The 27,255-nt window shown below is 39.1% G+C and overlaps 1 protein-coding gene across 1 annotated transcript in view; it reads right to left on the bottom strand.

Moving 5' to 3' along the window:
- brf1a (BRF1 general transcription factor IIIB subunit a) overlaps nt 1–27,255 on the bottom strand; it is a 139,720-nt gene that overhangs the window by 38,366 nt on the left and 74,099 nt on the right. Inside the window, exons 13-16 of the mRNA XM_042500550.2 lie at nt 13,382–13,443; nt 11,950–12,031; nt 11,703–11,758; nt 7,905–8,170 (exon numbers count right to left, since the gene is read on the bottom strand). Of these exons, the coding sequence (XP_042356484.2) occupies nt 7,905–8,170; nt 11,703–11,758; nt 11,950–12,031; nt 13,382–13,443 (466 nt within the window). The remainder of the gene's footprint in view (nt 1–7,904; nt 8,171–11,702; nt 11,759–11,949; nt 12,032–13,381; nt 13,444–27,255) is intronic.

Here is a 27,255-nt window from a genome sequence, read left to right as displayed (position 1 = left end):
CACAAAATAACACGTCAATGTCAAAATGAAGATAAAGCAGCAGAGGAAACCGTACGCTAAAGCCAAAACCAATCTCAAAAATAACATTAATACAATTTAGGAGCAAGATACAAACAAACCAAGCAACATCGGTCACTTCTGGATATTCATATTGTTATCTTTAATTCAGAAGTTCTAGATGCACTTAACCCTTTGAAACCTGGAGCGACATTACTTTACTTTGTTTTTAGATGCCTTTCACAAGTATTTTAGCCTCTGAACCCTGATAAAATTGGGAAGTTTCTCTCAAAGACATGGGGAAAAAGGCAATGAGCGACTTGGTAATGAATGTGTCACAAATTGCAAAAAATGAATAGGTCCAGCTGCCACTGTAGCTGGTAGATTCTAAAATCCACAAGCCTCAGAAGATTGTCTTGTTTTTTTGTGTTTTTTTTTTAATTTAGATTTTTTGGCTGGTAGGTGAAGCAAACCTAGTAGTCACTTGCAGATTTTGTAGCATTTGGCTGTTAATTTCCAAACCTATAACTTATAACTACCATAATTACAAAATACTTGCAGAATAAAAACCCTTAAGTGGGCACTTCCTGGTTTGCAGATCTCTATTTCTTTACATTTAAAGAAACCACTTTGTTAAGGTTTCATATAGTTTTACTTCAGGCGGCTCAAGTGCCAAACAGGATCGAATGAATGTCCAGCTACAGGCACCCAGATGACCAGAATCTGCAAATATTAACATCAATGGCAGCAAGCAGAAGTGAAAAGTGGAAGAGAGGAAGAGAAAAAGCTCCGGGCTGATCTTCAGAGCCCGACGATGAGCATCTACAAGAGCAGACCCTCGAGCGGAGCACTGGGAGCAGCCAGGAGCCTGGAGGAGGAACCGGGAGAGGGAGGGGAGGCCGGCGCAGCACAATGCCTCAGTGTAGCCCCTCAGCGAGGCCTCGAAACAAGGCACAATGGCTGCACTGTCAGCAGGCCTTCTCCTGCACTTTCATAGGTCTCCCTGACACCAGGCCTCTCCCCTCTCTCAATAAACCAGCACAACAACCTTTTCAGGGGCCGGAGCAACGGTCTGCTCCTCCACCGCCGGCCTGAAAGAGACCATTCTGCGCTCAACGGTCGCTGTTTGAGATGGTTTTTGTCTTTCTTCTGATTTTTTTTCCCTTCATTCCAGTGCTGTGCAGACATGCTATATGAGAGAATGGGGGATTATCACCATCTTGCTGCTCGCTAGGCCGTGGGGCATTTTCCTGTTCCTAATGGCTTGTGGGCAGAGCTACTGAAAACTGAAAAACCGCAGGGGTCGAAAACATTGTTGTGCATTCAACGCGACAAAGTGCAGAGTTCAGCGATTTCTGGATAAATGGATGGAGCGAGTTTCCATTCAAGAGGAGAACGACAAATGAAAGAAAGTGCGGAATGAATGATTCACAACAAAGATGGCCATGAATGATTCATTGACGTGCGGTTTAAAAATTCAAACAGGTCGAACACTTCAGGAGAGAGCGCCCATTCTTAAAAAAACACCAGACAGGTCTTGTGCCGGTGAAGGAGCTCTTCAGACAGATCACAGCCAAAACATGAAACTGGAGATGCTCCTTCATTCATGGAGCATGTCGGCTTTCCAAGGAACAGATTTGCCATTCTGGCAGCAGCCATTAGCCAACTGGAGCGGCTCAAATCCAGCAGCCTCTCAGCGCCGCCGCCATCCGCTGTTGTTGTTTTGGTGTAATCATGGCTATAGTGCGTGCAAACTTTGATAAATACTGGGGGTCAAATCATGTCAAGATAACATTCAAAAGTTTGGAATTGCCTGCAACCAAAGCTTTGGTGGCATACATCGAATAACTACTATGCACTACCCAATTACTGTGCACTTTATACTGTATCTACAACAGCATTTTATTGTGTGGGCCGTCATTGTGTTGGCCAAGGGGGTAAGACCCAAGAATTTTGCTCTTTTTGTGTTTTTAACATGATAAGATGCAACAATAAAGTGGATCTATATCTGAAATATAAGAAGGTAGAAGGTAGATTTATTGGTAATCTTTTAAACCAAGTTTATAAAACTAAATTACTTCTGTCCTTGATCCTGCTACCTCTTTGGAGTTGAAGGAGTTGATTAAAATCAGCAGCTACAATGAAGTTACATTTTTTGAATTTGCATCAGAGTCTTGTGTCCAAATGGCTCCCACAAGATCAGTCCATCCAGTGCAACAGCCTGACCCGGGATGTCAGGGGTTTAACCACGTCTCCCTGAAGATGTGCACAGAGAAATCTCTGATCTCCCATTGCTGAGTAAACCAAAGTCACATCCCATCTACTTCACTCTCCGTGACCGGACATTAGCCAGAACAAGGTCTGGTAGAGGAACAGCTCTCGGTCCAAGTTGGGTCAGCCTCGCCCTGATGCCAGCTCTCCTCCCTCTTTTTGACCAGTGCTGTCGGTTTCGTTTCTCCCCTCTGGTCTAACTGGCTCAGCACATGCCACTGGTGGGAATCCTCTCGCGGTCTGCTGCGTTCAGCCCAAACCCCACACAAGTCGTGCTTCAGCAGAAGGGGTCATGGTTGTGGAAAAAAATAGAAAAATATAGCAAAAAAGTAGCAAGGATTTGAGGAGCTACTGGCTACTGCATCTACATCCCTGTTTATATGGATAAAGATATGGGACCAGTGGTTTGATGCACGGTTCAAGACAACAAAATCCTCCCATAAAAATGAGACATGATACTCAGATGATTAATAGTGCAGCTCCAGAATGATCCATTGTATCTGAGACATCGAGGACACACTTCTAAAAAGTGTTTTCCTTTTGTCTTCCGAGCTCTTGAGCTACTTTCTGTCCTTGAGCGTTGTGTGGAGGATGAATGAGACACTTCAGTGGAAGGATGCAGATTCAAAGCCTCGTCAGACGGACAGACTCTCTGCTGAAGTGTCCTCGAGCAAGACACTGTATCACGTTGCCAGCTGCACTGTGCTGAGGACGACCTCCGACCTCCCCGTGGAGGGGCGTCAACAAAAAGGCAATTTCCCCACGACGATCAATAAAGCATCACGTTACCGCCCTCTAAATGGGAAGTGCTGTAATGTGTCATAATTTGTGTCATCAATCATCCTTTCACGGGAGGAGGGTGAGGTTGTTTTATCCTCAGAGACACTGGCTCTCTATTGATTTTGGTCCATTTTGTGAGTTTGGGCTATTTTTAAGATTATTTTCTATTTTCTCTGTTTCTGTTTTTTTCTTTTTCAGTATCTGTTTTATTTTCTGAGTTACTATGTTGTTCTATTATCGTTTACTGTTTTTTTGTTTCTATTGCACAATACCTCAACTTTTTCTTTTCATTTTTTTGTGATTTTATTTTGTCTGGAGTTTTAATCTTTGTGTTTTTCTATTTATTGTTGGTTTGTTTCTGTTTGTTGGTTGCTTTATTGCTGCTTTGTTTCTTTTCTTCTTCTTCTTCTTTCTTTCTGTTTCTTCTTCAGTGTTTCATTTTTTCAGTGTATATTTAATGTGTTTTTCAGGTTTCTGTGATTCTTAGTTTTTCTTTTTTTCTCTCATTTTTTTGTTTTTCACGTTTTGATTTTTCCTTTTTCCCTGTATTTTCTAGTTTTCAATACATTTTCTGTTCAGCTGCTCAATCTTCTTGTAGCTTTCTTTCTGGCATTCTGTTTTTTGTGTGTCATCTCTTTAGTGCTTTTGTTTCTTTGTTAACATTTTTTCTTCTTTTCTTGTTTTGCCATTGTCTGTAATACAGGCCTGTTATTGCATGAACTTCCAAATAAATAGCTGGCTGGCTGAGAGGTAAATAATGGAAAAACCTGTATTGTCGGCTGAAGGGGATTGGTGCTCCATGTCTTGCTCAAGGACACGTTGACAGGTGGAGCTGGGATTGAACCACCAACAGTAGGATTAATTGACAACACTCCACATGAGCTACAGCTACACAAAAACATCATATATTACCACTGCAACATCTGACAGCATCTTATATTTATGAAAAAATGCTTGAAAGGTTTCCATTAACGTGAATTCACTGTTTTGTATTTGTTTAAGTTTTCCACTATTTTGTGCACAAACAGGCTTTGGCCTCGATCTCAGAGATAAATGTGTTTCTTCTCTTGTTTTTATCCATTTACATGCTCCGTCACTCTGTGGAGAGCTCAGTGACAGACCCATTTAGTTACAGAGCGTGTTATAAATAAATTTTATTTGACCTGAAGACAAACTGGCGCTTAAAAGACTTCCAACTGCAATAAAGACGACATAAATAATAAGAAGATTTCTCAAACACCTCGGTGGGTCTGAGAGCAAATACAGTGAATCATCACAGAGCTCAGGACAGCGTTTAGGAAGGCCTCGCAAAATGCAACCAGATGACTAACCACAGAGCGGGTTCCCTTAATCACTGCCTCTATAGAACTCCTATAAAGCCCCAAGATGGTACCTAAAACCAACATTAACTCAAAGGGCTTTAAAAACAGAACCATAGGAAACCAATTTCCACCTACACCAAACAAACAAGGGAAAAAAACCCTCAGCTTTTCTCCTCGCTGCAGAAAACCTATTAAATTCGTCTGAAAGGCTCGGTGCGGATCAGTCCTGTGAATGCATGTCGTGAGAGGAGGAGGGGGAGAGCAACAGCCAGAGACAAATCCTGGCAGAGAAGGTGGAAGGAGAGAAAATCCCACAAGAGTGGAGAAGCAAAAACACACACACAAAACTGAGCATCTGTCCTCCTGTCGCAGGTGATTATTCTGGGCGACAGGAGAAGTGCCGCCTCATCATTATGGAGTGAAACCGTCGTCACGTGCCAGAAAAACGCACACAAAAACCGGGTTGGTTTGACCCTGAGTGGCAGAGGAGGAACGGCTGGTGTTGCATCAGACACGAGCAAACACTCTGCATCCATCTCGCCTTCATTCAATCGAGCATCTGCTGTTTGCATTGAGGATTATTTACTGGTTTGAGCGACTGAGCAAACCTCATTAAATATGGATTTATGTACTTTAGGTGTTGTTTATCAGGCCTGTGCTGCTGGTTGACATTACAGGTAACAGTGTTAACAAGGGGAGGGCACATAGTAATTATCTGATTCAATTCAGAAGTATTCAACACATGGCAGGAGTGGAAAAGGACCTTTTAAAGATGTTAGCACAGCAGCTGTCATCTTCGTGAGGTCGTGTTTACTCGTATACATCAGAGCTGGTAAATATGCTCACATATGGTGGAGACCGACATCAGATCTGACGCTAAAAAAGAGAAATGAGCAGCCAGTTAAGATGTAACGAGAAAATTAGTATCTCACAGTGGATTCGTTCCAAAAGGAAAACTCCCTCTTTGAAATATAGAAAAGCTGAGGAAACAGAAATCAGGAAAAGGCAAAAATAGAAAGAAAAAAAAATTAGGGTTGTCAAGCAATTATTTTTTTAAAATTGAAATTAATGGCAACATTTCTATAGTTAATTCAAAAGTCATAACCAAACTGGTATAAGGTGACATGTACAAAGATTTTGTTTTGCTTTGACAAACAGTCTGAAGATATTATTATATGATTATGAAGTCTTTTGATTTAGGGTTTAGTACAGTTCTTGCGATAATTTGATGTCACAGCGGGCTGGTGGCCAGCAGCAGCTTCGAGTCTAAACTGTGTAAAGGCAGCAACAGAAAGTTTGCTGATATGGAGTCGGGACTGTCTGATTTAAATTATATCTGCACAGCGCAAAAAAATCATATTGTGATTATTTTGACAGATAGTGTAAATGCAATATAAGGATTTTTACATTTTATTTCACTGAATTTTGCTGGGATATTTCCCAAACAAGCACATTCACTTACGTCTAGAGCATGATTTGTAGCCCAGGGCCTCTCTGTAGCACAATGGTTTGTTTTGAGATATTTTACCTTTATCCTGCGATTTGCACTTGGCCATATTGTGATTTCACTAAAATCCTATTTAATTGTGCAGCTCTACGTTGAATCAGGCTTTCACTGAAGTGACATGTACGTTAATCCTCAACTGTAAGCCAGCCAATAGGAACGCCATCTCTCTGAAATGACCTGCGATTGTTTAAAATCTCCATTTACACGGTTAGATTCTCGAAAGCTTGAGAAAAGAGCCAAGAGGAACCGCAAAAGTTTTCTCTCAGACCACTGTAATTACAATATGCAACAGACTTTACAAATCAAGGTCTTTACAGGCGCTACTGAGCGCATGTCAGAGTTGAGTCCTCACTGCTATATAAGTTTATTTCTCCCTTTCAGAATAAGATGAATTCAAGTGATGGATGCTTTAATGTCTCTACTTTTATTGTCTCTTTTACTCCATGTTAAAACATTTTTGTATCCGTTTGATCTATTTTTTAATACGGATTTAACGTCCACAATAAAATGAGCTGACTGATTGATTAGACAGTTATTAGTCAAAGTCAAAAACCACCAGCGAACGATTGTAATTTCCTACCGCAGCTGATTATGCTCAGCGGTGCAGCTAATGATTCGTTCAATCAATCATTTAGTCGATAAAATGTCAAAAACGAGTGCAAGAAAAGCCCACGACAAGACTACAGCGCCAAAAACTGCTGGTTTTGTTGAGCCAAGAGTCCCCAAAATATCGATTTATGATGACAGTAAATCTTCTCACTCGAGAAGCTGAAACAAGAGAACGTTAAACACCAAACAATCAATTATCTGTCATCAACTAAATAATTTTTAGACTGCAATAATCATGTTGTAAGCTATATTTTCATCAATAAGAGGCTGACATTGCCTTCAACACACACACACACACACACACACACACACACACACACACACACACACACACACACACACACACACACACACACACACACACACACAGTTAAATGTCACCAGTCTTAAACTCTAAGTGCTGTTATTCTCTTTCCCTGAATCCTGAATTCGGCTTTGTCCTCTTTAAGCGCAGTTTCTCACATTTCCCAGACTAACTTCTGTAGCCTCTTCGTTTTCTGTTCTTGAACAGAGGAAGATATCAGCAGCGACAGTATCATCAAAGACAAACTGAGAAATTTTTTCCAGGAAAAGTGAAAAAGATGGTGGTTGTATTTTGCTGTCTTGTGTGTTTAACCATGACTGTTTATATGAGTCTCAGTGTCTGCAGATATGTCTGTGCAGGACCCAGCAGGTGATTTGTGCACGTAGACTGTATAAATAATGGATGGAGCTTCTGTGACGTCGCACATTGGACTCTTTCAGCATTTTGGTCATCGCCATGTTGGTTTTTTTGGAGCCAGAAGTGACCATATTTGGGTGAGAGGGTGGAGCTACGGGGGAGCGAGGGGTGGATCTGACTCAAGACTGGCAGACAGCCTGTCAGTCAAGTGACATCGTCCTTAAATATGCAGAATTTTGGGCCTTAAGCCTTTAAAACCTGAGAAAACTGGCTTGATTTCTTTGAAAACTGGCGAAGATGGGAAGCCAAAGTGGGCCAACAGAAGACATCAGAAAAAAAGACTGGAAAATTAGTGCAAACAAACAAAGTTAAAGAAATTAATAAAGTTTAGAAAATGTTTTTTGGTTTCCATTTGTTTGCTCCATAAATGAGAGATATTTTGGTTGTTTTCTTGGTCCTGGGCCTCCCTGCAGACTGATTTAAACACCAGTATGTTCAGTATGTTCATATATAAATTGCGGGTAAACAGAATGAACTCAGTCATTTGTTTTGTTGGCTGTTTCGGGGACTTGGAGAAGATGGAGGTTTAGTTCCTGTTATGTAACAGGATGATGAGATGTGACGCTGGTCCATGCTATGATTGCATTTTTGGGATTTTGGATTAGATGTTATTTAGTTTTTGATAAACTTGAAAACGGATACAAAGACCTGATGAAACCTTACTGACGCATCCACTTTGGTATAAAACTGCACCAACCTTTTTCCCAGGGTGCTGAGCGGCGTGCTGAGGCTGAGTGGAGCTCGGGCGGGTTTGCGGTTGCGTCCGTTCAGTTTGGTGGCAGACGGCTCCTTTTTCGGGGACTCGACCTTGCGGGCGGGGCTGGCGCCGGGCTTGATGTTGAGGTCCTTCAGGACGTCGTAGTTGATCTTGGTGGAGATCCTCTTCTGCTCCAGCATCTTCTCGATGGCCTCGTCTGCCGTGTTGGCTCGGATCGGCTGGTGCCTCCTAGACGGTCGTTTCGGCTGTCGGGAAAAGAACCAAAGAACTCTTATCATAATGAGCAACAACATCTAGGTAATATTTTACATTTTTAAGCCTGAGATCATCGTCTAAATGAAGTTAATGACAACATTTTTACCGATACAAACAGTGAAAGTCAATTCTGGAGGGGAAGTGTGCTCTGCTGCTCCAAACAGCTCAATAAACTTTCATATAAAACAATCTTTGATAGAAAACAGGTGTAATAATGTGCAAAGAAAGCGGTGGAATATTAAAATCACAGATACACAGCATAGACATTATTCAATAAGCTGACATTTTGGCAACCTTATTCTGCATTCGAGTAAAAACGACTGTATTTATTGTTTCCAGGTAAACCAGATGTATAAGTAAATTATTGAGCACTCATATATAATATACACGTCATTTAAAGCTGCCATGCCCTTAATTATGAATAAATGTAAGCCTTAATAAAATGTAAGTGGGAGAGTTACATAAAATTCATCCCCCAAGTTGTCATTAATGTTGAAAATAGCTGTTTTTTGTACCATGCTGTAAATACATTTCTGCTGTAAAGGAGGATTTTAACACGAGAGATCTATTGGGACTGAGTAGTTTTTGGAGCCAGCACCATCAGAGGAACTGCAGTTTTTTTAGGCATTCTCCACATTGGCTTCATTTATTAACCTCAGAGGTTGACGCTTGGTATTTGGTTATAAACCAAAGCAAAAGTTAAATTTGACCTGATGGTGACCGCCGATAAAAAGACACCAGGGTCATAATTCATCCCGAGCAGGACATGAATGTCTGTAAAAATGTAATGGTAATCCAAACACCAAAAGCAGGATAAAACGTATAGCTAAAAGATCAAAATAAATAAATAAATATAATGTTATTAATAAGAAAAATAAATAAAATACTCTAAATAGTAGATAAAAGGATAACAGAACAAGTAACAATAGATAAAAAAAGTTAAAAAAAATAATAAAATAATAAACTAAAATAGCAGACTATCGAGTAAAGCAGACTAAAATGTATAAATAAATAGTCAATAAATAAAGTTTAAAAGTTTACACCACAACATGCATAAATACTGAAGTTTACAGTTTGTTGTTACCTCAACATCTACTCTTTATTATGAAGCTTCCTGAAGCAAAAATCGTTTATTTCATTCACAGCAGAGCCAACGAGTCCCTGGCTGTGATTAGAGCGTCACATTTTAAACAAGTCATGATTAAGAACTTGAAGTCGATCTAACTTTTTCTAAATTTACTCCGATTCCACTCAGCAGAAGGAGGTCAAATGTTATTTGAAAATATTTTGTCTTCCTATTAAACCAATTAGGTCGCAGATGGGAAAAAAATTTAGAAGAAAAAAATAAAATAGTAATTTCAAACCACAAGAGGAACATCATCTGCAAGCAAATGCAGAGCTGAACACATTTCTGTAATCAGCCATTTATCTCAATTAAGACTCCAGATTGGGGTTATCACCCAGATTCAGTTATTCCACGTTCACCTTGACCTCACTCCAAATTATCACTGCGGATCAGCTGAGATTCTCTTCATGGAGAAACAAACTTTTAAACACGTTTCATGCAACAATTACACAGTTTTAAAATTTCACAACTCTTTTCACAGACTGATTTGAGGCAATTTAAGTTAAAATCCTCGGCTGACAGTAAACTGACCCCCTCAGCAGCAGCTAATCAACTCAGGATGCTCTGCGCAGAAACCACAGAGGGATGCTCGCTTTGTCATGCGCACTCATAACGAGAATGTCCTCAGTTTTATTCATTTATTCACTCATTTGTCAGTGAAATGACAGTGCGGCGCCGTGGTTGGATCAGCGCTGTCAGGAGGCTGCATGTCTCATTAGATCTCTGTTCCACTGCAGTTAATCCAGCTAGTTAAACCCAGTGAACAGATGTTGGGGCTAACAAAGGGCCTGTGCCAAAACCAGTAATGGGATATGAGAGGGAACCAGTTTCACAGGACGCACCGCCCGTCTGTCTGCGTTTGGTCCATCTGATCGTCTGTCTTACATCTGTCTCACGGTGTCACTCTGACTTTAAAGTGTCTGTCGCCCACCTGACTGACGACACGGCTCACATCATCATCATCTTCTGACAACCTACAGACTTTCTTTTGGACTTTCAGTGTCAATTAAAGGATAACTTTGGCATTTTTAAACCCTATTATCTTGTGTTTTTGTGTCTAAGAGACTAATTGGAAGAATGATGTTTTGAAATTGGTGCAGTATTACTGTACAGTATTACAGCTACAAACAGGCTGCAATGTAAAGACTCAGAGCATTTGCACTGTGAGTGTTTGTTTTTGCCTCTGACAGGTTTAGATTATGATTCTTAGTGTCTGAAAATTTACGAAAAGGATCCCTACAGAGTTAGATCTTTTTTCTTTCTTTTTTTTTTTAACCAGAAACAGCACCGAGATCACCATCGCTAAACCAGCCAAACTCCATTAACTGGCATACTGCTCGTCATGTACATTTTTGAATTTTATTGATTTTTTAATTTAATTTTATTTAGTTAACACATTTTTTTATGTATTTTTAATACTGTTATTATTATATTTTATTGTTATTATGTTTTTATTGATCTAACGTCTATTGTTATCCAAAATTTAATATTTGCTATTATTATCATTATTATTATTATTATTATCATTATTATTATTATTATTATTATTATTATTATTATTATTATTATTATTATTATTTACTATTATCTATTATAATTAATTGATTAACTTACTTAATAATATAATATATATAATAATATATAATCTTAATTTATTTATTTTTATTTTAAATTCATGTTTGTTTGGGTTGTCCCCCATGCCGAGACTTTGTTGTAAGGGATGGGGGGGTGGGGTTTGTGGGTGCCGACCTATTCACTTTAAATGAATAAAAAACCCAATAAACATTCAATTCAATGTTATGCATTCTGTGCACTATATTTTTATCCTTATTTTTATCTTACTTTTACCAGTATTATCATGTGGTTTTTATCCATTTGAAGAAGCATTCTATGTATTCTGTTCTGATTTTATTTTATTTTTGCATGCAGGTTTTATTATGTCTTTTTTGTCTTTTCTATATTTTGATGTGAAGCAGTTGGTGCATTTCATTTATTTCTTGTATAAATAATAAAGGTTTATCGCAACTAGCTGAAAGAGGGCATATCTCTACCTGCTGTGGCAAAGTCGGACATTTCTGATAATAAATTGATTCTCCTCTGGTTCTTGTAAACCGGGACACGGACAGTAGTCCAAGTAAATGACCTAATCAAGTGATAACTGCAGCTCGACTAAACTGTGTGTGTAAACGTACTGTGTGTTTTGGTGTGTTTTCCTGTTTTCTGTCTGACTGATGGACCTTTTATATGCTCGACTTTTCCTCTCGGACGAAGAGCTTTTTGAGACCACCTCTGAGTGTCTGACCATCACTCTGCCTCCCATTAACTTCCTGTTTATGTCGAGCTCCGACAACCTGCGCCTCCTTATCTTAAAAGTTGTTAAGGCTGAACGCCGTTACCTTCTTTTCTTTGTAGGTCCCAAGCGCCTTCTCCTTCTCTATCTTTGCCTCCTTCTCTGAAAAGCAGAAACAAGAAACAGTCTGAACACACAAACTCTGAGATAACAGCGTCAACACGACACAGCGGGAAATTACCAAAGGACACAAACGCTGGTGGGTTCAGCTGGAGGTTTAACTCTCTTGAGCTGATAAAAATACTGAGAGCGGGAAGTACATTTTGGGACAGCGAACAGACAAATAAAAGTACCTTTCTGCTCTTTGAGGTAGTCGGAGTTTTCTGCCATCCACAGCGCCGTCTTCACTTTGATTTCGTTGTCGCTCAGCAGATACTGCAGAGAGGCAGAGGGAGCTTCAGCTGAGTTCAAAAAGACAAATTACTGGCGGTTTTTGAGCAATCGTCTCATCTCTTGCAACAAATATTACATTTGTGATTAAACCAAGTGTTTACTTTATGCTTTCAATGTGTTGAATTTATAATAACATAAAAAAGTATAAAGAGTATCATAGAGAGCCCCAGTAATGAATCCTAAAAACCCTGAAATGAGTCAGCATTTCAGCACCTCCTGGTTCCCTCGCCTCAGAGTCAGAGGGGTTTTTGAATGTGTTTTTACTTAGAAGCCTTAAATATGGTCTGTGGTTAACACGAGCTGAAGAGACTTTCATATTTGTTTTTACAACATTGAATATGTCAGTAAATACCCCAATTTTAAAGCTTTATGTGTCTTAAAAAAGACACAGTGGCTAAATGAAACTAAAGAACATCATCATTAAGCCTTAAAAAATCCTTTAAGTGTTCGTGTTTGTGAAGAAAACGTGTAAGTAGCAGCAAAGAGCATATTTTCTGCAATGATCCAAAATCCAATGGAAAAATCCCATCGGCTTTTAGATGAGGGAACCAGGGCGATGTTAACCACAGAAAAAAGCCTCATCCCAAGGGAACTCCATCCGATATGTTTTTGTTTTTACTCTACTTTAGTTTGACATTGTTTCCATTTGATCAGATTACTTTTAGTTTTTTTATAATTTGTTGATTTTAATTTGCTTTTTAAAATGTACTCTACAAACAAAGATTGTTTTCCCTTCATTTTTCTATTGAATAAATTCAGGATTTGGGAATATATTCATTTTTTATTCAGTAGTTTAGGACAAAATAAACATTTTCCTGTTCAACATTTGCAGAAGATTTTTTTAAGGAGTATATAAGCTAAAATATTCACTTCTCAAGTGTTACTAAATTCTTCTAAATACACTCCAAAACCTTATCACTTTATCTTCGCCCCATGGTCAAACTTTGACATAAATTTCACTAAAAACTGAAAGATTTTTGCCATTTCCTGCCAAATATGATGCATTTTAGGAAGCCTTTTAAACTACATGCCCTTATTTTGTTTTTGCTTTGATGAGCTTCGAGTAGACTTCTGTAAGAAATCGACCAGGGACTGCAGATGAAAAAATCGGATATTTTCATCATGAGTTTTAATGAATTTGCACTGCCCTCCTAAAGTGAACTAGACTGTTAAAAACCTACAACACTAACATCATAAATTTAGCACAATACGAGTTCAAAACAGGATCTTCAGGAAAAGGAAACTTTCCTCCGATGTGCATTTTAGGAACTTGTGTGTGTTAAACTTGTGTGTTTCAGTCTGAGTGGATCTTATTAGGCGGCAGGTCCGTACCAGCTCGATCTCGTTGTCATCTATTCCACTCAGGTCCAGCTCCCCGCTGTCAGCAGCACCATCTGTCACAGAGACAAAATCAGGACGGACACACTTTGAACATTTGCTGTAATGCACATTTTCACGGCAGCTTCTTTGTCCCAGAGGAGTAAAACAGGAAACAGCAGCTGGCAGGAAGAAAAAAAACACTACCAACATCCTGCTGCATCTCTTCGTCGTGGAGCATCTTCCATCGAGGGTTAATCAGCAAATAAAACGCACTGTGACTTCTGATAAGACGTTAATAGGCTTAGCCGGCGTTTAAGCGGATCTACCTTAAACACACTTTCTTTTCAATTACGATACGCTTTCTAGATTGCAGCGCGCTTTATTTTGAAACAGGGAGATGCTGAAATTTGCATTTTTTTTCTTCATGCTGCGACGCCCGCTTTTACCTGCGTTCCCTCTGCGATTGAGGGAGTGAAACAACAGACATTTCTGATAAAAGAAAGGGGTGTTTTTGAAATCCCCAGGTGTGCGCGCACCTTTTTCAATTTTGGAAGAGAAAAGGTTCAAAGGAAATCTGATTGACTTTGATAGAGGGAAACAAAAGGAGGGAACGAGAGCGGGGCTTTGACGGAGGAGGAGAAACCATCACTGGAAATTCAACAGCTTTCACTCCAACAGATCCTCCACCTTGATTAGGTGTTTTGGAACAAAGTGCAACTCTTCTCCGGCTGCCTGCAGACATCAGACAGTCAATCAAAGGAGCAAAGATGGAGAGAAATGTTTTAAAGAGGCAGCGAGCGGCGGGTTTATGGGACTCGTTTAACTTCTGTCAGCTCTCTGCCTTTGACACGTTCACAGGGGCCCTCCTTCCTCGAGTTCAGACTCCCAACAGGGCGGCAACTTCAAAGGCGTGCCACCTGAGTCCACAGGCAGCCTTCTCGCTTCGTTAAGGAGGTGCACAGACAGGGAGGAGGGAGGAAAACACCCATCCTCAGACAGCAAAGGGTGTGTTCCCATTCGAGGAGGCGGTGAGGGAGGGGGGAAATAATCTAGTCAGCCATTTGAGTTCAGTTGGCAGATTTCAGCTTCCTTAAAAAAGAAGCCGCTCCAGAGGGAAGAGACAGGTCAGCCGCTATCTGCCGGGCCCAGCCCTCTAAGAGCTTCCTCTGCGTGAAGTGTGAGGAGGAGATAAGATGGAGACAAGCCCTGGGAGAGATTGGCAGCTCCGGGAGGCAGAGAGGCAGCGAGACTAAGAGCTGATAACACCGGTCCAACCCCGGAGAGAGGAGGAGGGAGGGAGCAATTACCGAGTTATTATTCAGGCCTGGCTTTGATATATCTACACTCGCTAATTTGATCAAACCCAGAAAATTGTTCTTGGTGAGCGTGCGAAAGAATGTGCAGACCTCAGGATCGTGGTTTTATATCAGCTGTCAGGAGGGTGAAGTTTAACAAAAACAACTCCTTCAATCTCATATTTCAACTTTTAGGCATTTTCGTCCTTTTATTGTCAATGTAGGATGGCATGTTTGGGACACCGAAGGTAAAAAAATAAAATAAAATCATAAAAAAATAAAAAAATAATTAAAATATAGATAGGTAGGTATAATTTCAGAAAAAAAGTCCCTCATAATTTACAAGACTGAAGTCATAAAAAACTCTCTATTCTCTAAATTTAATCAAAAATTTGCAAAAATGAAAAAAACAAACAAAAAAGGTTTACTTCCAAAGTCCACATAGAGGACGCCATGATGGATGAATGGGCCGAGAACAGGACTTCCACCCACCAGACCGGAGTTTGCGTCACTTGTAAATCATAACTGGTTTATTATTTTCAGTTTTTAACCCTTTGAAACTTGGAGGAAAATAATTATTTCTTTCAGGCACTTTCCACAAGTATTTAACCCTTTGAAAATCGAGCAAATTGGTGCAATTTCTTTCAAAAACATGGGAAAAAAAGCAATGAGCAACTGGGTAACAAATGATCTAGTAATGGCAAGAAATTAGTAGAATTAGAAAATTAGGGCATTTTACGTGGGAGCGGCCATGTATGAGGGATTCCAGGGAGGTGATATTCAGAGAGGAATTGTGGATTTAAAGCTTGCGTATGACAACTTTTGAAGAGTTTTGTGATGCAATAACAGCTCTTGTAGCTCCTGCTGCATCATGAGGGAGCCAGTTCCTACTGCCAAAAAAGTGTTGACATTTCAGTTTTGCAAATAAGGCTTTTCCAAATCGCCTGAAATACCACCTTGTGCAAGCATAAAAACTTTTTTTGCAATATTTCGAAATTGACATAATTCCATTAGGCGTATTTTATATATTAAATTTTAATTTTTGCAGTTTGAGGGTTAATGGAAACCTGCCTTTTGTCCAACAGTAGGACTTGTACCTTTAATAAAAGAAAACGTACTGGCTGCAGTGACATGGTGGTCAGATTATGCTTTACAAACAGTAGATGTGTGGCAGGTGAAGGCTGCACTAAATGAGACGTCTCCTCATTAACAGAAAACACAACATCTGCAGCCGTCTGGCCTTCATCAGTGGAAACGACCGACGGCCAAAAACAATCTGCGTCACTCTGCATAAGAAGGAGCAGATTACATCATCTCGTTAGCAGACGGAAAGTGGCCAAGACTCGCAGCACATCCAGAAAACTTCGAAATCCTGAAGGAAAACAGAAAGCACCTCCCCGATGACCTCGTGCACAGTGAGAAACCCGTTTCCTCTTCCTGTCCAGGCTGACAGAAGAAGCCTGAGGTCTTTTGGCAGCAGCTCAGAGATCCCGCTCTGCCTGCATATCAATGCAGAAAAAAGACAAAAAGACAGGATTCCCCAAACATCTTTTTTTTCTTGCTCGAGGAGCTTCTGCTTTCCAACAGTAAATCCCTCCGGAGCGCACCTCCAACCTCGTACCGAGGGGAGAGGAGCGGGAGGATCCGTCCCCCAGGAGAGCGCACTCTGAGGGAATACATGATTTCTAAAAAGAGGAGAGGAAGTGATGGAGCGATGGCGGCTAAAATAATAATCCTGACTGAGATTTGGACCATCGACCATGAAGATTCATCCATCTTTTACTGAACTTTAACACTTCAGAAATGCCATTTATTGACATGTTCCTGTCACACAGTAGTTAACCCTTTAACATCTGGATCAACATCAGTTTTTTTCGTGCTTTACTCAGATATGATTGCAATCATTTCTTTGCAAAAACACCGGAAAACATTATGAGCAACTTGGCAAGAAATGTCCTGCAAACTGTAAAAAAAAAATAGTTACAGGTGACAAGGAATTGATGTGAAAATCTGAAAATATCTGAAAAATATTTAATTTTTTTTTTATAATCTTTATAATTCTATATTTAAAATTATGTCACCAAAAAGGGAGAAAAAACCAGCACATTCTTGATTTTGTTTTTGGATGCAATGATGCATTAACATTAATTACTGCCCGTCTCCTCCTAAGCAGCTAAAACACTGATCCAAATTTGTCTGCATCAAGTTTAAAAGAAAGACTGAATAAATAAGAGATATATAAAGAGAAGAAACCACCATAGAGTTTTAGACGTTGAAAGTGACACAAAACAAACAAGAAAACACACACAGAAAGGCATACTCATCTGCTGCAGAGCCGTGTACACAGCTCCTCTCTACATGCATATTTTTAGTGGGTTTACCTTCTTTTAAAAAATCTGCATTATAAGCTCTTTTTGGTGGAAAAGGGGTATTACACTTGTTTTTAGCATGGCTGATTTTGTACTTTCCAAGTTGTGTCTTGACTTATTACAAACTTGTAAGCTCTTTCTTGTGCTGTCACAGAGAGTAAACTAGTGTTTGCTCACAGTGGCGTGTTCGACAGCGGTCTGAGAAGACGCCAGGTTCAATTTCTTTTGGCGAATCCTGCCGGCCTGAAGATAAATCGAGTAAGGAACAGGGGAAGACAGCGTAGCAGCGGTCTGATCCACCTGCGAAGAACTGCAGCTCCATCGTGCCCTTGAGGTGTTAACTATCAGCCTGTTCTCTCCTGGTCCTCTCAGACAGGTAACCTGACCCCAGATTTACCTCTCTACCCCTCCCCTACTGCTTCACAAATACCCCCGAAAATACCCTCCCCCGTCTCCCACACTTCACAGTGTCCCAGGCGGCGGCCGGCCTGTCTGATGTGGTCAGGAGAATAAGATGCTTCACTGCAGAGGCTCTCTAATACCGAAAAGAAGAAAACACAAAGAAACAGAGAAAATGTGCCCCGCAGGAACGAGCGCTAACAGGTGAAGGAGATGGCCTTTTGAAGGCGGCGAGAGAGGGGGAGAACAAGAGGTTTAAAGAGCGGGAAGAGAGGAGTGAGGAGGGAAGCTGGTGGGTGAGAGATTGAGCCAAACATAGACAGTAAGAGATACACAGATATTAAAGGATAACACTGGTTACTGTTCTGTATTTTCTTGGTGTCAACAAATCCTTGAAAAAAGACCAAATGAGGCTCTCATCCACACGCTCACTGGTTCCTGCTGAAGACACAAGTCTTTAAAACCCCTCACAATACACAGGTTCACTTTTAACCCTTTGAAACCTGAACCGTCACTTTTCCCGTGCTGTATTAAGAGACCTTTCACAAATCTTTAAACCTTTGAACACTGAGAAAATTGGTTTGATTTTTGTTTTTTTTTGCATGGGAAAAAGGCAAATAGCAGCTTGGTGAGAAAAGTTTCACAGATTGCAAGAAATTATATTTAGAAAATTCTTATTTTTTTAAACGCTAGGGAAAAACATTAAGAAGAAAAAGAAAAAAACTAAATTTATTTAGCACAATTACATAATTAAAACTAAATCACAGAATTCTCAGATTTTTAAGCCCTTTTTTGAAAATATTTTTAAGCACTTTTGTTTTTGTTTTTTAATTTTCTTTTTCATTTCTTTTTTTTTTTACTGATTTTCTGGTTATTTTTTCTTAATTTTATTGTAACCTTATTGCCTTATTCCTATTTTTTTTAAAAAGTTCAAGCCAGTTTGTTTAAGTTTAAAAGGGTTAATAATGACTGATTTCTCAAAACAGCTGGTCACTGCAGTTTTTAGCAAATGTCACTGAAACAGGGGTGAAAAGTGAATTTGTTAGTTTCCACAGTTTTCAGCAGTGGATTAATACATGTTTAATGTTCCAGTAAGAATTAAAAGCACAGAAATATTGTCTGTGGTACTGACTCCAAAAATTACTTGATTTTTAATGTATAACTGTAATGATTATAAACATAGTTTTCTGGTATTTTTCTAACTTTTCAATAATTTTCTCATAATTTTTCCCTTTGTTTAAAACTATTTTTATTGTAATTACTAATTTCATGAGATTTGTGGGACATTTCTCGCCAAGTTGGTCATTGTCTCCTTCTCCACGTTTTTAAGAGAAATTAAACCAATATGCTCAAGTTTAAAAAAGTTAAATAGTTTAAATAGAGTTAAATAGAGAGGTGTCTGAACAACACACAAACTGGGGTCTAAAGGGTTAACTACCGTACATATTTTTCCCAAAATGAGGTCCCATGGGGGAAAGACACCTGTCTAATGATCTACAGGTGAAAGTAATGTAGAAAAAAAACACAGAAACGCGGCAGAGAGGAAGAAGCTGCGACACGATCACGTGAACGTGGATGTGAATAATGCAGAATTTAAGATGTCACACAGAATTGCCATTTTAATTTTCATTTTTTGGAACTCAATTAGCGCATTTGTTAGACCTCAAGGATACACACAATGAGTGAAAAGCTTTGTTTAAAAGAAAAAAATCAAAATGGAAAGTTTCATTTTGGCCGTCGACACACTTACAGACTTATCTGATATAATCTGGTAATGTTTCAAAGGTTGGGGATAAAAGGTTAGATGAGAGCTTTGTTAGCTTTGGAGCTCAGTGAATTCACTCAGTTTGCCAACTGAGAACTGGCTCCGACATGAATTTGGCCATCGGATCTCAACACTACAACAGTGAGCGGCTAATTGATGTGTGTTTAATAGTTTTTGGACAACAATGGAGCTCTAAGGCAGCCTTTGAATACAAAGAAAACACTTGTAAGTAGATAAAGTCGCTGTTAGTTTTTGGTCTTTTTGGGCAGAGGACATCTGAAACACGACTACTGGACACCAAAACACTTAACTTTGTCAACAAAGTTAAAATCAGGAGGAATTTAAGTGACGTTTGGTTAACAGGAATTTAAAAAGTTATGTCTAAATTCAAGGTTCATACACATTTTTATCAATAAATTTCCATGACTTTTCCATGACTTTGAGGCAAATTTTGAAGACCGTACATTCTCGGAAACGACTGTCGATACTTTTTTCGTTAATAGTAATACTTTTCCATGCCTTTTACGGGTTTATCATGCCCTACACTACAAACCCTTTAAATTTCTTTTTCTAGCAAACAAGATTTTCAGAGCATTTGCTGACAAAAAGAAAAATACAATATCTCCAGCTTTGTCCTTTAAGAGACAGAAAGACAAATGTTAAAACTGCTGAAGAAGAAAAGGCCAAAGAGTTTCAGAGACAACAGCAGAGGACACGGGTGGAAGAAAGAGAAAAGTAGTCAGAGAAAGACAAAGAGACACAGAGCAGGAAAGATTAAAGAGAGAGTGAGGAAGGTAGGAGACTGAGAGACAAAGAGACTGATGGAGAAAAGCAGCAGGAGGGAGGACATGGAGGAACGAGCAGAGAGCAGCTGAGAGAGGAGAGACAAAGGAGGCAGAAAACTGAGAGGATATAAAATGGAGAGGACGTTTGCTAATTCAGAGAGGAGGAGGAGAGACAAAAAGATGGACGAGGGAGAAAAGGGAGGCTCGCTGATCTCCTTTAATCCTGAGTTTCATTTGGGATCTGAGACAGAGGAATAAAAAAAAGTCATGCTGGCTAAATTAAAAGGACGCATCAGTCTGCGGACTCCTCCACACCTCCTGTCTTCTCCCCTCCCTCCCTACACCTCTCCACCGCCTCCTTCCCCTTTCCAAAAAACAAAGGGTGTGTGTGTGTGTGATCTGTGGGATGAATGGGGCTGTGTGGCCCCGGTGCGGCAGGATCACCCGTCATCCACACTTCAAAAAGAAGCCCACATTATCCAGACTCAGCAACAATCCTGATCCTCTCCTACATACAACCCCCCCAAAAAAACCTGCAGCGAGCTCGGCCACAGAGCTGCAGCGAGGAGAGGCAGACATGAAGGCAGACATTTCAATTTGTCAGGACTCAGGCTTTTAGATGGGATGGTGACGGGTCAAAGCGAAATGAAATCAGCCGCTGCAGAGATCGAATGAGTGATGGCTTCTGTAAAGGTGCTGACTGATGAGTCTGCGACTCCTCAATGTTTTGGAAAGAATCACACCAGGTTTTAAATATTAAGATCTGAAAACTGTTATGGAGATGAGATGAAAGAGAGCTGCACATTATTATTTATATTATTATTATTTTTTTAATTTCCATTTTAACCCCTTAGGGCTCGCTTTAATATTACACATACTTTTATCACTCTGCGCACAAAATGGGCTTTTCGAAATAAAGTTTCAAAAATATTGTACTTTAATATTATTTTCCACTTTTGTTGAGTTTTTTTTAACCAATATCTGTCCTGATCATAACTTGCAACATTTTTTTCTTATTTTTTTTTACTTTTTTTAAATTTTTATTTTTTTAGAATTTTAACCCTTTAAATGGCAGGGTTTTTTTTAAAATAAAAATACTAAATTAAAAACAAAAAAGAAAACACAAAAATGCTGTTTTTTCCCCCCAATATATGACATGCAAAGTAGATTTTTTTATGATCACAGCCTGGGATATACCAATAGTTAGCAGAAACATTGATTTTTATACATTAGTATTTTCTGTGCAGTACCAAAATCTATTCTTCAGAATCAGGCCTTAAAAATGTTATACATTAATATGATTTTCTACTTTCATTGAGCTTATTTTTTTAACCAACATCAGTCCTAATCATAAATATCAAATATTCATTAATTTTCAGAATTTAACCCCCTTAAATGCCAGATTTTGCCATGACGCCGCTATGTTTTTAAATGAAAAAAAAATCACACAAAAAGGAATTATTTTCAATATACAATATGCAAAGAGATTTTTTCCCAAATATCACAGCCTGGGATATGTCAATGATTAGCAGCAACAGTGATTGTGACAGTGGACCTAGAGAAAATAGCATGTATTTTCTCCATATGCCAAAGATGGTAAAAATATTATGTAATCAGGTGAAAAATTGCAAAAAATGACAAATTCCAAGGCAAAAGTCCAGAATGACACCCAGAAATAATACAATGCATGTTTTTATACTCTAGTGGCTGTGGGCTGTGGCCTTGCATGCTGCAGTTCAGCCAAAAAAGCAAAAATATCAAGGGAAAACGTCCAAATCAACAAAATCTGCAAGTCCACGCCTGATTGAGATAGAGATGCTACACAAAGAAAGAGGAGGGTGGACATTATTAGCAGGATAATAATATTATACCAGCATACGACTAAAACTTGTGCTATTGCATGTGCAAATCTGAGTCCAATAATAAATAATTAACTGGTATTAGCCTGCATGTCGCAAAAGCTCCAGTTTGCAAAACTCTCATCCTAGAGCTTAAAAAATGAAGATGCAAACAGTGAGGCCATGTTTAATCTTCAGCGTTCATCACTCTTTTTTTCCTGTTCTACTGTTGACATCTTTGAATCGGATTGTCAGTAAAGCGCCTCAAAAGCAGAAAAAAAAACAGCTCCTGGTGAAGGAGTCCCTCCCTGCAGTAGTATGAGGTAATAAGGCTCGGTGCCAGCTCTGCCCCGGAGAAATAACCAGCCAGCCGAGGCAATAAATAGAGTGCTAGATTCTCGCTGACACGGGCGGGCCGGGCGAGCCCATTAAAACGTGACCTCCTCGACCTTGGAGAAGCCCAGGCTGAGAGAACGCCCACTCAACCACCTGCTCCTCCTCCTCCTCCTCCCCTCGAAGCAGAATGGGGAGCGAGGAGACATATGCATACAGGAGCTGGTGGACGATAACACTCCTGGAGGCACACTTGTTTATATTCAGAAGTTATGCTTATAAATATGTGTACAAAATACGTGTTTTTGCTGTTTTTGTAGACGGTATACGTTCCTACTCTGTGCCAAAGAGCTCCATTGTTGTCCATTAAATACTCAAATGAGCCACAATGATGCACTGCGTGACATGCTCCTTCAAGGGCTGTAAACTTCTGATCAATTGGTCGATTTGTTGTTCGATATGCTCAATATGTTCGACCAAATTCTCATCAGTCGGACAATCACTAGTTTACTTTTTTTGTGCTGATTTCAGATACCTTTCACAGGTACTCAAACCTTTGAACCCCGAGCAAATAGGTTTACTTTCTTTGGAAAAACTGGGAAAAATCAATGGACAGCTTAGTAAGAAGTGCTTTCCAATTTTAAAAAAATTAAAAAGCTAGGGAAAAATGTCCAAAAAACTATACTTTTAACTATCAAATTATTTATTTCAAATTATTTTAATGAACTATTATTATTTAAGCACTTTTCAGGTAATTTTAAAGTGCTCAATTTTCTGTTTTTTGTTGTTGTTTTTTTCCTTCTTTCTATGTTTCTGATAGAAAGCAAGCCAGTTTTTAAGTTAGAGTTAAGTAAGAGTTAAAAGGCAGTGTCCCTGCATAACACATTGTACATTGTGCAGTCCCTTGTGTTGATTACACATCCTTAAATTCATCCGTGCTGTTACATGGATTAAAAATTATCACACCAACAATGAGGTATGGAGTGCCACAAGGAAGTTGTTTAGGGCCACTTGTGTTTTCAATTTTCACATAGGATTTCCCTTTAATTTTGGATCATGCCACGATTGCAATGTGTGCAGATGATTCTTAAAAATCTTGAATAAGGCATTAAAGTTATTTTAAGAATGGGCTAGGTTCAATAAACTGGCTATCAATAGAAAAAAGACAAAATGTAGGGTTCTGGCTCAATGTTAAAGGCTGTTAAAAGTCACACCTACTTTACACGTAACTACGGGAGGTACAGATGTTGAACAGACAACAGAAGCAAAGTTATTGGTGATCACTGTTGATGGTAAAATGTCCTGGAACAGCTAAACTGATCAAAAGGTGATAAAAACGGGCAGAAGCATGGCTGCTGTTGAGCACTGCAGGAAGTTCATGCCTTCATGATTGATTAGTCCAGCATTAGTATTATCACAGTTAGATTATTGTTCAGTGATTTGGTCCAACACAACAGAAACTAAGTTGCATAGAACACAGCAACTTGCATTGTTCTCGATTATAATGGTTCCACACAGAACTGGTGGAAACACGGTTCAAGAACCAGAGCTAATTTGATGAAAGGGGTAAGACAGAGTAGGAAAATTAAGTCCTTCCAAAGTGACAAAACAAGAGCAGAAGTATTTAAGAAACCGGCAAAAAAAATGTTAAGAAATACATTTTTTAGCATATTGTTAACTTTCTGTACACAATCCAGATCTACACAAACAACTTTCCCCCAACGTCCCCTAAAAACATAAACACGATTTTGAGATGTCCTAATTAACAGACAAACGCAGCAGTAAACATAACCTCTGGGCAGAGGTACAAACCCTTTCAGCACTGTAAACAACTGAGTTTTCATTCAAATGAGCAAAGTTTTAAGTGAAAACCTAAAAAGTTGGTCAATTAAAATATAAACTGGGTGTGACTTTTTCATTATCTGGTGTTATGTGAATGCACTCAGCGAGTGTGGTCCCTCATGACATTTTATTGCCGTTTCATACCTGAGATGGCATTTGTGATATTTTAATGATTAATTTGTCTCCACTGTGCACACTGTGCAACAAATGTCAGGGGGACCTCGTGGTTACCTGGAGTGTGTCCTCGACTGTAGGGTCACCTGGACACACCTGCACTTTTTATTCTTTATTTTTTGGTCTCCCTGGTGGAGAGGAATCATTAAACATTGAGTAGTACTCCACAAGCTTTTGTCAATACACCAACTCGATCATCTTTTTTACACCAAGAGTAAAACTTTTGCAGAATATCTTCAGCTTTTCTTACTTTTTACTGACTTTTTTACTCACTGCATTTGAGCTCAAGCTGAAAGAGGGGATTACAATGGGTCCTCATATGCACATGGCATTTGGGTTGTTTCTAAGCGACGTCTAGATTTACCCTGATGAATCAGAAGGCTATTTTCTGATCTTATAGCTCTATAGTTTCAGTTTTGTTTTAGGTCAGGCATCTGAGGCCAAGTTTATATAAGAACAGCCCTACTAAAACTGAAAAGTCTTTCTTTTAAATTTTTAAAGAAATCTGCATTCATATGATAACATGGACCTGCAAAATACCCGAAAATGCTGTTGTTTGCATGCCAGGCCAGTAGTTGGCAGTGAAACTTTGTAATGACATACTACAGAAGAACACCATGTGCATGTTCAAAGTGCCAAACATCAATGTTTTGTGCAAAATACATTGCAGTGTAAACGGCCCCGAAAACTATGAATATATTTCAAGGTAAATTATGCCCTCAACCCTTTGAAACCTGGATCGCCATCAATTTTTTATTTTGTTCTTTTACTCTTTGTCTTGTTTTTGTTTGCTAATTACAGGTCATTTTCTTGTAACTTTTGACTTATTTCTAATTTTTCGGTCATTTCAAGCTAAGTTGCTCGTTGCCATCTTTCCATGAAATTGCTCAGGTTTCAAAGGGTTAAAAGAACCCCAGGTTAGTTGGTGCACATCAGGTTGGTTCTAAGGTTTGTTTTGCATAAGTTTAACATTTTCTCATTTTTTTTAATATATGCAAGAGCTTTTTGTTTACAACTGGCACAAAGACAAAAAAGAGAGGGAACTACAGAGATAACAGAAAGAACTGGAGTTTCCTTTTAAGTGTTGTGATGAGTGACTGAGTCTGAGCTGTATGTTCCCAGCAACTTACCACTAATAATTACAGTTTAATGGTTCAATTAGTGCAAAAAAAAAAAAAAAAGCGAAAAATTAGCTTTATAAGTAGCTTCAATCTGAATGAACATGTGTTAGGACCTTTTGGTTAATGGATAATTAAACTGGGTTTGTGGAGCATTTTAAAACTGGTTAAGACTTATTAGTATCCAGATTAAACTGTTTTGTTGTTCTGCACACACACTTGCAAATAAAATGCAAACTGTCCAAAACAGAAGCAAACAAACAAGATTTAAGCCCAGATTAGCCGACATTACATCACCTTTGTTTCCATTGTTATGTGCAGTTTTTCAGTTACCTCTCTTTGCCATCTGTGGCAGCCACAACAGTGCGTCCATTCAGCAAAATGTTTGTATTGAAAGTGACGGATCTTTTCAACAGTGTGCGTCAAATTTTCCATTTTTTGAATAAACGTCTCTGATCAAAGAGACGTCCTGTCAATTGATCCTGCTCAAAAATTCGGCATTTTTTCCAAAACATTCAGTAATTTTACATCACAGGAGGAGGATGAATTAATCAGTAGCACCGAGTGAATTTACAATGCGAGAACATCATGAAATGAACTGAAGGACTCTTTGACTGTTGACAGCCCATCGGAAGAATTTCAAAAATGTCGTCATAAAAGCGAGAACTGTTTAATGTGTGCATTGTTGTGCACGAGAATCAAAGATCTGAAATGTCAGACGGCCGCCACAGGAATGTTTAGCCAAATGTTGCCTTTACCACGCCAGTGAATCAGCTCTGTGTCTTAACATGCACCAAAACATCTTACTCATCTGCATGAAAATATTTACAAACTGTCTCTGGAAGTCAATCCGCCTTCGGATCCCCGTCTGCTGTTCTACATCATCAGTCTGTGATGTTCAAAGGGCTCCAGCGACGACTTTGTGATGAAAGTGTACTTTGTGTGGCGAGACCCACTTTTCGCCAAGTTTCTACATGTGTTTCTGCTTCCCATATTGATTTTCTATGTTTGTTCTTCAGTCGAGAATGACTTTGAGTCACATCTCTGACACAAAGCAGAAAACATCTTATAGCTGCAATGCATTCTGGTATATTTGAAGCAACTGTGGGTGTAGAAATCTGTCTCAACGCCTCGTCTCTAATGGATTCTGTCTGTGTGATGGTTGAATGTGGGTGCAAAGTGGCTCTTTTCTAAGTGACAACAAAAGATGACATTTGCTGTTGATTTTTAAAGTCTTTTAAACGATTCAAACTTTAAAGCAGGCAAAACCACAAGGTCTGTTTGTTGCTGCTTTGGAGCTTTAGTCATATCACACAATCTTCCTCAAATATCTGCAAGGTCAAGGATTAACTTTTTGCCTCAATTTTAAAGCCAAAATGGACAAAAAGTCCCTAAAATGCTCAGAAAAAAAACATACAATAAACATACAATTCAACAACAGCTGGACAAACATATCTTGCTGATGAAGACTGTAATTTGATCAAAAGCTCATAATCCGGTTGTGAAACTTTAAACGAGAATTACCGCCACATTGTTGCATACCTCCTCACACCAGTCAAGATGCACTTATAGTTTACATCCATGTCTGGGACGACACGGATGCTTCACACACATCTTCCCCTGACAGCACAGAAAAGCTACACAATCAGCACAGTTTCAAGATTAGTGCCACCATTCAATATCTTCAATAACGTTTGTGCCAAATTAATTCTTGAGTTCTTAAGATATAGTGATCACAAGAATAAGACCGATGAGGTCACGGTGACCTTGACCTTTGACCTATGATGACCAAAATCCAATTAGTTAATTACTGAGTACAAGTGAACGTTTGTGCCAACTTTAAAGAAATTTCCTCAGTGTTTGTGAGAAACTACAGTCCCAAGAATGAGACGGATGCTAGACTACACTAAACTTGAGCTTTGACCATTGAAATCGAGTGAGATTATAGTGAGTCCACATGAATGTTTG

This window comes from Plectropomus leopardus, chromosome 14 (genome assembly GCF_026936395.1).
Source record: "Plectropomus leopardus strain MGB_pleo_1.0 chromosome 14, ASM2693639v1, whole genome shotgun sequence".
NCBI lineage: Eukaryota > Metazoa > Chordata > Actinopteri > Perciformes > Serranidae > Plectropomus > Plectropomus leopardus.
The sequence above is the reverse complement of the archived record's forward strand: the minus strand, read 5'-3'. Positions and strand labels throughout refer to the sequence as shown.